We start from the raw sequence: 14998 nt of genomic DNA, 5'->3' as shown, positions 1-14998 counted from the left end.
CCGGGTTTCTCAGCCTTACGGCGACTCAAGGCGGCTCACAGAATTGGCAAATTTGATGCCATACATTCATAAAATACAGTTAGAAACATTCAGTCCAACATTATAAAAAACCACATATAAACCAACTAAAAACATATAATCACCGGTGTCATTCTGTTAGAATCATTATCCAGCAGAATTGCCGAGCCGTTCTGTGCTCATTCTTCTTATTTCATTTTTAGATTTCCCCTTGACATTACATGTAGTTGAGTCCGACTCTAGGGGGTAGTGCTCATCTCTATTTCTAAGCCAAAGAGCCAGTGTTGTCCGTAGACACCTCCAAGGTCATGTGGCCAGCATGCCTGCAGGGTGCACAGTTACCTTCCCGCCAAGGCGGTACCTATTGGTCTACTCACATTGATCTACTCACATAGCATGTTTCCGAACTGCTAGGTTGGCAGAAGCTGGGGCTAACAATGGGAGCTCACCCAATTCACAGATTCAAACCACCGACCTTCTGATCAACAAGTTCTGCAGCTTAGCTGTTTAACCCGCTATGTCACCATGACCCCTTGGTGACATGATAGCCAGCATTAAGTATCTGAAGGGATGTCATACAGCAGATGGAGCAAACTTGCTTTCTGCTGCTCCAGAGATTAGAATCCACACCAGTGGATTCAAATTAGAAGAAAAAGGTATTCCACCAAAACATCAGGGAAAAAAATCTTTATTGTAAGAACCTGATTGAAAGAACTCTCAAAATGGATTGAGTTGTGTGTATTCTTGCACGGAAAATAGGGCCCCTTCCAGGTCTAAAATTCAATCATCTATATTTATATACAATTGTCTGGTTGCCCCTGACACGATAAATAAATAAATTTATATACAAACTCTGCTTTTATCTGCCCCACTTATATTCAGAAGACTGAAAGCCAAAACCAAGGTTACAACAACATCTGTTATAGAACTCCAATATGCTGATGACAACGTCATCTGTACGCATTCAGAAGAAGACCTACAAGCTACTCTTAACACCTTCAGAGAAACATATGAGAAGCTCGGCCTGTCATTGAACATCGAGAAAACCAAAGTGCTCTTCCAGCAGTCACCAGCCAATCCCTCTCCAATGCCAGAGATACAACTTAATGGTGTAACATTAGAAAATGTTGACCATTTCCGCTACCTTGGCAGCCACCTCTCCACAAAAGTCAACATCGACACTGAAGTACAACACTGCCTGAGCGCTGCGAGTGCAGCATTTTTCTGAATGAAGCAGAGAGTGTTTGAGGACTGGGACATCCGTAGGGATACCAAAATGCTTGTTTATAAAGCTATTGTCCTCCCAACACTGCTATATGCCTGTGAGACGTGGACAGTCTACAGATGTCACATGCAACTCCTGGAACTATTCCATCAACGTTGCCTCCGGACAATCCTGCAAATCTCTTGGGAAGACAAGCGGACAAGTGTCAGCATGCTGTAAGAAGCAAAGACCGCCAGCACTGAAGCGATGGTCCTCTGCCATCAACTCCGCTGGACCGGCCTTGTTGTCCGGATGCCCGACCACCATCTCCCAAAGCAGTTGCTCTACTCCAAACTCAAGAACGGAAACGGAATGTTGGTGGGCAGGAAAAGAGATTTAAAGATGGGCTCAAAGCCAGCCTTAAAAACTCTGGCATAGACACTGAGAACTGGGAAGCCCTGGCCCTCGAGCGCTCCAGCTGGAGGTCAGCTGTGACCAGCAGTGCTGTAGAATTTGAAGAGGCACGAATGGATGGTGAAAGAGAAAAACGTGCCAAGAGGAAGGTGTGTCAAGCCAACCACAACCGGGACCACCTTCCACCTGGAAACCAATGCCCTCACTGTGGGAGAAGATGCAGATCAAGAATAGGGCTCCACAGTCACCTACGGACCCACTGCCAGTACACCAATCTTGGATGACAATCCTATTCAGACAATGAGGGATCGCCTAAGTAAGTAAGTAAGTAGCATCCAGTGATAATTACACTATGTAACAAAATTTGGAAAAAAATCTGTTACTGATTTGAAAGTGTTCTTTTCTGTTTAATTATGTGGTACTTTCTTTAAAAGTAGTTTTTATACTCCAGAAACTTTGTTTTTATGGCTGCCATTCATTGAGAATTGATAAGATATTCACTGAAAAAACTATTGCAAAATGTAAAGCAGGATGTCTTGCAAAAACCAAGTTTTTGCCATGATTTTATAAACTTTTCCCATGTTTTTATGATAGATCCAATTAGGAAATGACATTTATAATCCAGGAACCAAAATCATGTCACATAGTATAATATTATTGAACTGGCTGACTGTTCAGGGCTAGTCTGCAAAAGCAAACACCTGGCTTTAGATACGCATAGCAGTTGCATGAGGAAATTCTTTTCCATTTGTTTTTAATAACACATACCTGTGCGATTCCAGTGTTGTGTGAGTATACAATGACTTTTCTTTTTAAAAAACAGGCTCTGAATGTGGATCTAGGTGTGTGTCAAGAAAGGAAACTACTCCACCCAGGTATCCTGACATCCACATGCTGCCAGTATCTGCCAACACATTCAGACATGGGAAAATAAAATGTGGGGGAGGATGAGAAAGAAAACATACAAACAGGGCAGAACCAGGATATCCTGTGGTGGAGAGGAGGCATAGAGGGAAAAGGAGGTAAGGCATGCCTCTTATTTACCTTTCTATTTAAAGCTCTCTCTTATTGACATACATGGCTACTTTGAAGGTCTCATCTTTCTTAGTTTGTCTCATTCATCCAGTGATTGGAAAAGCATCATCAGAGGACATAGTTCCATCATACCACTCTCAGCAAAGCTGATTATCATCTGATTATCATTATTATCATTTTAAGCTAAGCGTATCATTTTCATGGCTCCCTGGTTCTGCAGTGGGTTAAACTGCTGAGCTGTTGGACTTGCTGACCAAAAGGTTGGCGGTCCGAATCTGGGGAGCGGTGTGAGCTCAGCTTCTGCCAACCTAGCACTTGAAAACATTCAAATGTGAGTAGATCAATAGGTATCGCTTCTGCGGTAAGATAATGGTGCTCCATGCAGTCATGCTGGCCACATGATATTGGAGGTGTCTATGGACAATGCCAGATCTTCAGCTTTTTTTGCTGTGTCAGGAGCGACTTGAGTTACTGCAAGTCGCTTCTGGTGTGAGAGAATTGGCCGTCTGCAAGGACATTGCCCAGGGGACGCCCGGATGATTTTTGATGTTTTTATCATCCTTGTGGGAGGCTTTCTCATGTCCCCATATGAGGAGCTGGAGCTGATAGAGGGAGCTCATCCACCTCTCCCAGATTCGAACCTGCGACCTGTCAGTCTTCAGTCCTGCCGGCACAGGGGTTTAACCCATTGCGCCATCAGGAGCTCAATCTTCAGCTTAGAAATGGAGATGACCACCACCACTCAGAGTTGGATAGACTTAATATCTAGGGGAAATCTTTACCTTTACTATCATTTCAACCTAGTTAATATTTGTATGGGAGACCACTGGGCTATACCAGTGATTTCTACGCAGGGCTAAGGAAGAATACCGAAACCCTAGAAAGCCAAACAATAGTTGCCTAGAAGAGCAAATGGTCAACACAGTATAAGGCTGCTTCCTATCTTTCAAAGGACAAGGAAAGCTCTGTTCTGCAGGCTCTGAATCTCCTTAGCAGTCTTCCAAAGCTCCCCAGCCTCCAATGTTCTTACATTATACTTAGTTTGAAATCAATTTTGCATGGAAATATCATTAAAAATCCAACTTAAAAAAAAAACCAAGAAAAGTCACTCAATGTCCAAATCCCTTAGTGGTTCCAAACGTGTGGATCCCCAAGTGTTTTGGCCTACAACTCCCAAGAAATCCCAGCCAGTTTACCAGCTATTAGGATTTCTGGGAGTTGAAGATGAAAACATCTGGGGACCCACAGGTTGAGAACCACTGGTTTACATCCTTCTCAAGATGATAACTGGGAATGATGCATTACCATTTGGGGAAGGACAGAGGTAAAACACGCATTTTTCTTCATTGCTGGAGTAGAAAACTTGGAGAGGATATGACATTATGATGATGATGTTTGTTTATAACCCAGTTTTTCTCTCCATTAAGGAGACAAATGGAGCTCCCAGTGGCAGCGTGGGTTAACCACTGACCGAAAGGTCACAGGCTCGAATATGGGGAGCTCCTGCTGTCAGCCCCAGCTTCTGCCAACCTAGCTGAGCTGCTGAACTTGTTGACCGAAAGGTTGCAGGTTCGAATTTGGGGAGCTCCCACTGTCAGCCCCAGCTTCTGCCAACCTAGCAGTTCAAAACATGCAAATGGGAGTAGATCAATATGTACTGCTCCGGTGGGAAGGTAACGGCGCTCCATGCAGTTATGTTGGCCCCATGACCTTGGAGGAGTCTACAGACAACGCCAGCTGTTCAGCTTAGAAATGGAGATAACCACCAACCCCCAGAGTTGGACACGACTGGACTTAATGTCCAGGGAAAACCTTTACCTTTTACCTAAGGAGACTCAAAGCAACATTCGAGGCTCCAACATCATTGTCCACCCAGTACAACCTACATACTAAATGGAACCAAAACTAGGAAAAAAAACATAGTACAGGGAAAGCAGGCTAAATTTTGCATCTCATTAGGGAACATCCATTACTTTGATAGGACATCCCTAGCTCCTGATTTCTCTGATGGAAGCAGTTCCTTCAGTAGCCTGACAATGCTGTATCCTCCCCATAGGCTGTAATTTCAAGTATTCATTCATAAATGTCAGGGAGTAATTTCATTTGCAGATTTCTTTGCTGTTCCAACTACCAGAAAGACAAGATGTGACCAGCCACTTTAGATTTAAGATACTTATTTGGACCTTAGAACAGACGAGTACCAATGAGTTAAGCATCATCCAATTGAAATCAATAACAATGACACCAGGTTCCCAACTCCACCAGTCTCCTGAACCTCTACATACAATCACTGAAGAATGGGGGTAGAGTGAGGAAAGGGAAGAGAAAAGAATAAGAGAAATACAAACAGCAGACTTAAAAAGGACAGGAAGCTGGAAAACAACCAAACCACACCTGGATTTCCTTCCACCAGATGCTTCTTTCTTAGGGACATCATTCATCTGGGTTTCAGCAAGCCTTTTCCTAGATATTTTTTTACCAAGATAGCTCCAAAGACGCATTGTCAATCTCCAGATGTTTTGCTCTGCCCACAGAATTTGAACCCAGGCTCTGTCTCCTCTCCCTGGCTCCGTGTTGGAGGAGGATGACTGGCCGGGAAGGACATGCGAGCCAAAGGTGGAACTGCCCTGACACAATCTTGGCGATTATGTTTTCCACCAAGAGAGATGGAATGATATAACACGGGATATTTGCATCAAGGGAATTTGGCTCAGACACAACATAATATCTCAGCCTCCTCCTTAACCAGGCTTAACCAGTTCCATATGCAAGGAACTATGGAGGATAATGCAATATATTTTTAATGTAGTCTTTCGCATCTCTCTTCCTCCATTTCTCTTGGTGAGTTGCAATAGAGCAGTGTTTCTCAACCTTTCTAATGCCGCGACTCCTTAATACATTAGCTCATGTTGTGGTGACCCCCAACCATAACATTATTTTTGTTGCTACTTCAGAATTGTAATTTTGCTACTGTTATGAATCCATTTTCATTCACTGGACCAAATTTGGCACAAATACCCAATACACACAAATTTGAATATTGGTGAGGTTGGATGGATTTGTCATTTGGGTGTTGTAGTTGTTGGAATTTATAGTTCACCTACAATCAAGGAGCATTCTGAACTCCACCAATTCCATCATTAGAATCATAGAATCAAAGAGTTGGAAGAGACCTCATGGGCCATCCAGTCTAACCCCCTGCCAAGAAGCAGGAATATTGCATTCAAATCACCCCTGACAGATGGCCATCCAGCCTCTGCTTAAAAGCTTCCAAGGAAGGAGCCTCCACCACACTCCGGGGCAGAGAGTTCCTCTGCCGAACGGCTCTCACAGTCAGGAAGTTCTTCCTAATGTTCAGATGGAATCTCCTCTCTTCTAAACTCCATTGGTGGAGTTTAGAATGCTCTTTGATTGTAGGTGAACTACAAATTCCAGCAACTACATCTCCCAAATGATGAAATCAATCCCTCCCCAACCCCACCAGTATTCAAGTTTGGGCATATCGGGTATCTGTGCCCAGTTTGGTCCAGGGAATGAAAATACATCTTGCATATCAGATATTTACATTATGATTCACAACAGCAGCAAAATTACAGTTATGAAGTAGCAATGGAAATAATATTATGGTTGGGGGTCTGAGGAACTGTGTTAAGGATTTGAGACATTAGGAAGTTTGAGAACCACTGTCGTAAGACCCCTTTGTGCTCCTGGAAGGAAAACCTTTTTCCAGAACAAGACACATGGTCCCTGCAAGCCTTGTTTAACATAGAAGTGGGAGAAAAATAGATGCAATAAAAAGAGGGAATATACAATCTGTATAAATAAAAATGTAATCTTCATTTGTGGGATTAACATAATTTAAAAACTACTGGACAAATTGACACCAAATTTGGACACAAAACACCTATGAGGCCAACAAGTGAGTATTACTCATAAAACACTGAAAAACACAGTGGAAAAGACTTAAAAAGCCAAAAAAGCCACAAACAAACAAAAATACATTACAACTCATGCGCAAAACCACATATATACACAAACACACATATATACACATATACACAAATATATACACACATATATGCACACACAACACACATATATACAGAAAGGAAGGAGGAAGGAAGGAGAGAAAAAGGGAAAGAAGGAGGGAAGGAGAGAAGGAAAGAAAGAAAGGTAGAGAAGGAAGGAAGGAGAGAAGGAACGAAAGAGAGAAAGAGGGAGGGAAGGAAGGAAGGAAAGAGAGAAGAAAGGATGGAACCAAAGAGCAAAGGAAGTGAGGAAAGAAAGATAGGGAAGGAAGAAAGAAGAAGAGAAAGGAGACAGGAAAGAAAAAAGAGGGAAGAAAGGAAAGAGGGAGGGAAGGAAGGAGAGAAAGAAAGGAGAGAAAGAGGGAGGGAAGGTTGGCCATAGCAACGTGTGGTGGGTACAGCTAGTTTTTTAATAAGTATGTTAAAAGCAGTATTAGTAAAATTAGGCTGCAAACTCAATTACCAGAAACTCATTTATGTATCAGATGTCTTGAATATCAGCATCTATCTAACCAAATCAGAACAGTGAGCCCCAAAAAATCTTATTTAAGGAGAATGGGTCAAATGCATGCAAGAAGGAAACACAAGTGCAGCTGAATTGGTGCCTGCAGAAACCCTTCTGTCCTCACCTGTTCTTTAGCCGTAGTTTAACTCCTCCTGCTTTGTCATACTGCAAGTCAGACCTGAGACGCTCTGAACTGAGGGAATGGGAAGCGGTAATGTCAGTACGGTCCTTTGTTGCCAGTGTATCTCTATGAAAAGAAGAGAGAAAGATAGTTGAGGGTGCGGTGTTCACACTTCCAAGAAATATTTGGGTTAAAATAGTGCATCCTCTTTCATAACAAAATGCATTTGACAGAACAACAAAAAACTAACTTGACAGTGTACTCGTTTAAAGAAGGTAAAATACTAATTTTGTGTTTGTTCATTTTGTTTCTTACTTCCACTAGGCATGTGAAAGAGGCTAATTTCCCTTTTTATGAAGTACAACATTTTCTGCAGAATCCACTGTGAAAGTTGCATGTTGTTGCAAACAGTATAAACCAGTGGTTCCCAACCAGTGGTTCCCAACCAGTGGACACCCAACCTGGTGTCCTCAGATGTTTTTGGCCTTCAACTCCCAGAAATCCTAACAGCTGGTAAACTGGCTGGGATTTCTGGGAGTTGTAGGCCAAAAACATCTGGAGACCCCAGGTTGAGAACCACTGGTATAAACAGACAAATGTGAGCAAATTGTATAAATGCCTAAAACAGCCACTAGGTGGCATGCTACACATTTTTCAACTCCCAACATTGACCTAAGATCGCATTTCTCAACCATAGAGTCGGGACCACTGGGGGGAGGGGGGTGGTTGTAAGGGTATTTTCTTGTGGTCATGGGGGTTCTGTGTGCCAAGTTTGGCCCAATTCTATCGTTGGTGGGGTTCAGAATGCTTTTTTATTGTAGGTAAACTATAAATACCAACAACTACAACTTCCAACTGACAAGATCAATCCCTCCCCAACCCCACCAGTATTCAAATTTGGGCGTATCGGGTATCTGTGCCCAATTTGGTCCAGTGAATGAAAATACATCTTGCATATCAGATATTTACATTATGATTCACAACAGTAGCAAAATTGCAGTTATGAAATAGCAACGGAAATAATGTTATGGTTGGGGATCACCATGACAGGAGGAACTGTATTAAGGGGTTGCAGCATTAGGAAGGTTGAGAACCACTGAGCGAAGGGGACCCATTTGGGGTCAGGTCCCACAATTTAAGATGCAGTGCACTAGAGGACCTAGAGATTCCAGGAAAGGTATTTTCTCAAGTTAAAAAGCTATACACATTTCTCCGTTTTTGTGGAGGTCCTGTGTCCCTAACCCCAGAGAATATGGAAGGGCTAGCTGTACTTCTCCAGGGGGAATTTCCTGGTGCCTGTCTTCTTGTTTTAGCTGGTAATGTCAGGGATTGAAACTGGGGTTGTTGGAATGTGAGCAAGTGATTTACCACTAGCCTCAGCTATACTCCTCCCCCTACAAAGGACTGTAGCTCAGATTACACACACACACACACACACACACATATAGCAGCCTGACAAATGATAAGCCATCAATCAGAGTTACTTCTGAAACCTTAATTGCATGATTGATACTATAGATTAAGCAAACCAAGCAAAAAAGCAGAGTTGGTTTGCATAAATGGTTGCACTGAAAATACAGGTTAAAATTGATATCTGTTATATGCCAGCACTGCATTAGCTGTTGATTTGGAAATGGGTTCAATAATAATGCATTTTGGCAATGCATTTGGAACTAGTAAGAGCATAAAGGACAGCTTTCGCAACCCTGTATTGTTTGTTGACACAAAAACACTTGCACACTGCAACTGTAACATCTGCACTTGCAACAGTACAAAATGCATTTACGCTGGTACCATGAGTTCTTACAGATGTTGTATTCAGACCTTATATTCAGTGTTTTAAGCTTATCTTCTCAAATGTACATATGTAGCTAGCATAATGGTTTCACAAAGAGTAATGCTTGTGCTAACTGGACGGAGACAATATTACTAAAATCCATTTAGAGTGCTTTCTTTTCTCCAGAAGTGAGGACATGTCAATGAAACAATGATAAATGAACACTTTGCTCTCACTTTATGGGAAGTGGATAATTTTAGCCAGGAAAGCAAGAATCTGGCACAAACATGTTCCTCTAGGACAATCAGATGTAGAAGCAAGCGTTCTCTACGCTGAAGGGCAAGAATAGCTATGTATTAATATTCATTGCTTGTATCTTACTCCTAAAGCCATTATTATCATTAGCACTACCATCAGCACCACCTTTTCCTAACCTATTGGCCAACAACCCAACAGGTCTCATAGCTACATTGGGAGGGAATCGTATCATATCATGTCATGTCATATATCTGAAACCATCTTCTCTTTCAACACAGACGGGGCAAGTATGGCCCTCCTGATGTTGTTAAATTACAACCCCTGGTAGCTCCATCCAGTATGACTAAAGCTCAGGAACAATGGAAGCTTATGGTCCAGTGTTGGGAAAGACCAACACTGGGAATGACCACCTGTCTTATAACTGTGGTTTTCAAGTGGCTTCACTTTATTTCTTATCACTCAACAATGCTCTATAGCAGCGTTTCCCAAACTGAGGGTCGGGACCCCTGGGGGGGTCATGAAGGGGTTTCAGAGGGGTCGCCAACGACCATCAGAAAACATATATTTCTGGTGGTCTTAGGAACCTCTTTGGCAGAGAAGGCTGAAGATCTTTCCACCTGCCCTTCTCTTTCTTTTTGGAAACTACAACTTCAAAACTCAAGGTCAATGCCCAACAAACCCTTCCAGTATTTTCTTTTGGTCATGGGAGTTCTGTGTGCTAAGATTGTTTCAATCCCATTGTTGGTGGAGTACAAAATGCTCTTTAATTGTAGGTGAACTATAAATCCCAGCAACTACAACTTCCAAATGACAAAATCAATCCCCTCATCCCCAGCAGTATCTGAATTTAAGTATATCTGGTATTTGTGCCAAATTTGGTCCTACATCCTGCATATCAGATATTTACATTACGATTCATAACTGTAGCAAAATTACAGTTATGAAGTAGCAACGAAAATAATGTTATGGTTGGGGGTCACCACTACATCAGGAACTGTATTCAGGGGTCGTGGCAATAGGAAGGTTGAAAAACACTGCTCTATAGGATTATGAATGAAGCCCTGGCACAGGTTGTAGGATACAGTTACTGTGCCCACACCTTGAGAGCCAGCCATGAGGCCTCATTGCTTTTTGCACAAACAGATGCGGCACCTCCTTTCCCCCAACTGTGTCCCAGAAGACACTTTATAATCCTGGGAAAACAGTTTTCTGCTGTAACTGGAATGGGACAACTTCTCATCTAAGATAAAACAAAACCGTCCCTCTCATCCTGGCCAAGTCGAGCACACATAGATGTTGAACTCATTTACATCGAGTGTCACATCAATCTTATGTTTGCCTTGAACAGGCTGTTGAATCCATGGACGAAGAATCATAGAGTTGGAAGAGACCTTGTGGGCCACCTAGTCCAACCCCCTGCCAAGAAGAAAGAACATCCCATTCAAAGCATCCCTGACAGATGGCCATCCAGCCTCTGCTTAAAAGCCTCCAAAGAAGGAGCCTCTACCACACTCCAGGGCAGAGAGTTCCACTGCTGTACAGCTAGCACAGGAAGTTCTTCCTCATTTCAGCTGGAATCTCCTTTCCTGTAGTTCGAAGCCATTGTTCTGCATCCTATTCTCCACGGCAGCAGAAAACAAACTTGCTCCCTCTTCCCTATAACTTCCCCTCACCTCTTGATACATGGCCCTCATCATATCTCCTCTCATCCTTCTCTTCTGCAGGCAAAACATGCCCAGCTCTTTAAGCCACTCCTCACAGGGCTTGTTCTCCAGACCCTTGATCATTTCAGTCACCCTCCTCTGGACACATTCCAGCTTGTCAACAACTCCCTTCAATTGAGATGCCCAGAATTGGACACAGTATTCCAGTATGAATCCAAGAATCCATGGATATTATGTAATGATTTTACATAATAGCTGGCACTCTTTAATTTTTGCCCAATTGAGATTCCCAGTACTTATTGAATAACAACTCTCATCACTTTTGAGTATCCACCATGCAGACAGGGGATAATGGGAATAGCAACCCGACAGCACTTGTGGCTCTGAGGCTGGGGAAAGGTTAAATGACATTTTAAAATCAGACATCATACCCACAAGCCTTGTGTTAAGTCCAAACCCCACTCTCCTGACTAGACAGAACAAACTGCAGCCTTCCAGATGTTATTGTATTCCAACTCCAGTCAGCTATAGTTATGATGTCTGATGATGAGGAATACAGGAGTTATAGACCAGCATCTGGAGGGTCACATAAAATGACATGGCCTTGGGTTTAACATGTGTGATGTGCATAGTACCCAAATGAGCCACGTTATAGTCACAAAGGTAAAGATTTCCCCTGACATTAAGTCTAGTTGAGTCCAACTCTGGGGAGTGGTGTCATCTCCATTTCTATGCCGAAGAGCTGGTGTTGTCCATAGACACCTCCAAGGTCATGTGGCCATGGAGTGCCGTTACATTCCTGCCAAAGCGGTATCAATAGATCCACTCACATTTGCATGTTTTCGAACTGCTAGGTTGGCAGAAGCTGGGCCTAACAGCTGGAGCTCACCCCTCTCTCTGGATTCAAACCAGCAACCTTTTGGTCAGCAAGTTCAGCAGCTTAGTGGTTTAACCCACTGAACAACCAGGTACAAAATTCCACAAGTATCTCTCTCCATCCCATTCAATAAAAGACAGTAAATAAGTAAGAATGTGCTACCCTTGAATGATCCCAGATCTACCACATGAGGTCTCACACTGATTTATGGAAAAACCAACCTTTGGTACTTCCAGCCATCAGATTGAGAACCCCAAATAATGTTTCCAAGTGACCCTTAGACCACGGCGGAATAAAAATACAACCCAATACTGAACATTGGCACCTGGAGATGGGGCAGATTCTGCAGTGATGAGAGATCATGTTGAAGAGTCCATGTTCCTACTTTTTTGAAGAGGACAAAGGAATGGGGAAATGGCGGGGGGACCTGCATGAGAAGAAAATGTCCTGTCCTTTCACCCCCATCAAGCCCGGAGAAGAACAGGGTGCTGCTGACGGAGTTCTGGCACAATTGTTCTATGTTTAGTGAGCTTAGGGCTCAAGCCGCATTGCCATCCTGTGAGGCTTTGGGATGCCTCGGATAGCTGGGATTCCACCGCAGTGAGGGAAAGAAAGGGCAGCCTTCTTTGTGGGCACTGAAACGCCCTCCCCTCGCGCTCACTCCTCCCCATCAAGCCCCCACGTGCCAGGCAAGAATTTTAAGCCATTGCATTGCATAGGAGAGGGCTGTCGGCATCCGCAGCAGCGCTTTCACCTACTAGAGAGGAGGATTTCTGGGCCTGAATGGCATTCTTGCACAAGCCTGCTGCCGTATGTCACGGCTGTACTCCAAATCCTCCTTCAGCCGCTTGCCCTTTCCTCTAAATCCCACCCCACTTGGCTTTTGGCTCTGCACTTGTCAATTTCTCCCTGCATAAGCTGCAAAGGATCCTTTTGGCACATCTGTCCCTTGACATCATATTAAGCAGTGGGTCAGGTTTAAAGCAAGTTTTTAGAGTTGAAACAGTTTTAAACCAGGTGCATTTGCTTTGGGGCAGATCCATTATGTCCCAAAGGCCATAGCTGTCCCACTCCCTTTATAGCAATGTTTCTCAACCTGGGGGTCGGGATCCCTGAGGGGGTCGCGAGGGGGTATCAGAGGGGTCACTAAAGACCATCTGATAACACAGTATTTTCTGTTGGTCATAGGGGTTCTGTGTGGGAAGTTTGGCCCAATTCTATCATTGGTGGGGATCAGAATGATATTTTATTGTAGGTGAACTATAAATCCAAGCAACTACAACTCCCATAACTCAAAAGCACCCCCCCAACTCCTACCAGTATTCAATGATGGCCATGTAGATAGTGTGCCAAGTTTGGTGCAGATCCATTGTGAGCTGGGTTCAGAATGCTCTTTAATTGCAGGTGAACTATAAATCCCAGAAATTACAACTCACAAATGTCAAGGTCTATTTTCCCCAATCTCCACCAGTATTCACATCTGGGCATACTGGGTATTTGTGCCAAGTTTGGTACAGATCCATTATTGTTTGAGTCCACAGTCCTCTCTGGATGTAGGTGAACTACAACTCCAAAAGTCAAGGTAACTTCCTACCAAACCCGTTTAGTATTTTCTGTTCGTCAAGGGAGTTCTGTGTGTCGATACTGGTTCAACTGTACTGTTGGCAGACTTCAGAAGACTCTTTGATTGTAGGTGAACTATAAATACCAGAAACCACAACTCCCAAATGCCAAGGTCTATTTTCCCCAAACTTCACCAGTGTTCACATCGGGGCAATATTTAGTATTCATGCCAAGTTTGGTCCAGACCCATCACTGTGTGAGTCCATAGTGCTCTCTAGATTTAGGTGAACTACAATTCCAAAAGTGAAGGTCAATGCCCACCAAACCCTTCCAGTATTTTCTGTTCGTCAAGGGAGTTCTGTGTGCCAAGATTGGTTCAATTCAATCGTTGGTGGAGTTCAGAATGCTATTTGATTGTAGGTGAACTATAAATCCCAGCAACTACAACTCCCAAATGACAACATCAATCCGCCAACCCCACCAGTATTTGAATTTAGGTTTATCAGGTTTTTGTGCCAGTGAATGAAAATACATCCTGCATATCACATATTTATGTTATGATTCATAACAGTAGCAAAATTGCAGTTGTGAAGTAGCAACAAAAATAATGTTATGGTTGGGGGGTCACCACAACATGAGGAACAGTATTAAGGGGTCGCAGCATGAGAAAGGTTGAAAACCACTGCTTTACAGTAAATTGGTTCATATGTATATTCAAGCCATAGATAGATAATCCATGGACAGAACATCTGTAGATATGGAAGATCAACTGTTCAGTCAAACTATGGCATAACCGGAACCAAACTCAACACATTGTGGGAAACGTACAAAGCATCACCATGAAATAGGCTCTTGCCACAACACACCACTGCTTTATTTACCCCACAGACCCAAGAGAGCATCATTTAAGTCTTAGAAAAGATTTACTACTGCTGATGATGTTGATAAGGAATGCTGGAAAGGAGCCCTCCTTTTAATTGTCCACCGCAATTTATTTAAATGCTAGTTTTGTTCTCCATCTGGCATTAGGCCTTGCATGGAATGTGGAATAATAGCTATCCCACATGCCAAGACTACAAGTAATTAGACTAATATTAAGCGTGATTAGAGATTAGGCAATTAGAAATTGCATGCACAGCATAAACTGAAAGATGGATGAAGGATCATTTCAGAGCAATGCAGCAACCCCTGGAATGTACCACAATTGCTTTTAGAAGTATAATGGACTATCACATGATATCGGGTGCAATTATCCCCATACTTGTCCTATCTATTGGGGTGAGAGTCCTCTATTTAAGTTCTTGATGCTTAAACCTATTTTTTGTTTAGAAAAATGACATATAACCCCCCCCCCCAAAAAAAACCCATAATGGTTTATGATGGGCATCATACCACCACATTTTGTTCCATGTAGTTTTTCCAGTTCAGTCCTTCTTAAACTGTGAAACCCAGAAATGTGATATTCCAGGTGATATCTGACCAAAGCATAACGGAATATTACTTCCCTTGATCTGGATCACAGCAAACAATTCTG

At 42.9% G+C, this 14998-nt stretch overlaps 1 protein-coding gene across 2 annotated transcripts in view; it reads right to left on the bottom strand.

Moving 5' to 3' along the window:
* SHROOM3 (shroom family member 3) overlaps positions 1-14998 on the bottom strand; it is a 267856-nt gene that overhangs the window by 46166 nt on the left and 206692 nt on the right. For both annotated transcript variants that reach the window (XM_060779370.2, XM_060779371.2), the window contains one exon: positions 7329-7451. In XM_060779370.2, coding sequence (XP_060635353.2) covers positions 7329-7451 — 123 coding nt within the window. The remainder of the gene's footprint in view (positions 1-7328; positions 7452-14998) is intronic.

Source organism: Anolis sagrei, chromosome 5 (genome assembly GCF_037176765.1).
Source record: "Anolis sagrei isolate rAnoSag1 chromosome 5, rAnoSag1.mat, whole genome shotgun sequence".
Classification (NCBI taxonomy): Eukaryota; Metazoa; Chordata; class Lepidosauria; order Squamata; family Dactyloidae; genus Anolis; species Anolis sagrei.
Note: the sequence above shows the minus strand (reverse complement) of the source record. Positions and strands in the feature narration are given on the sequence as shown.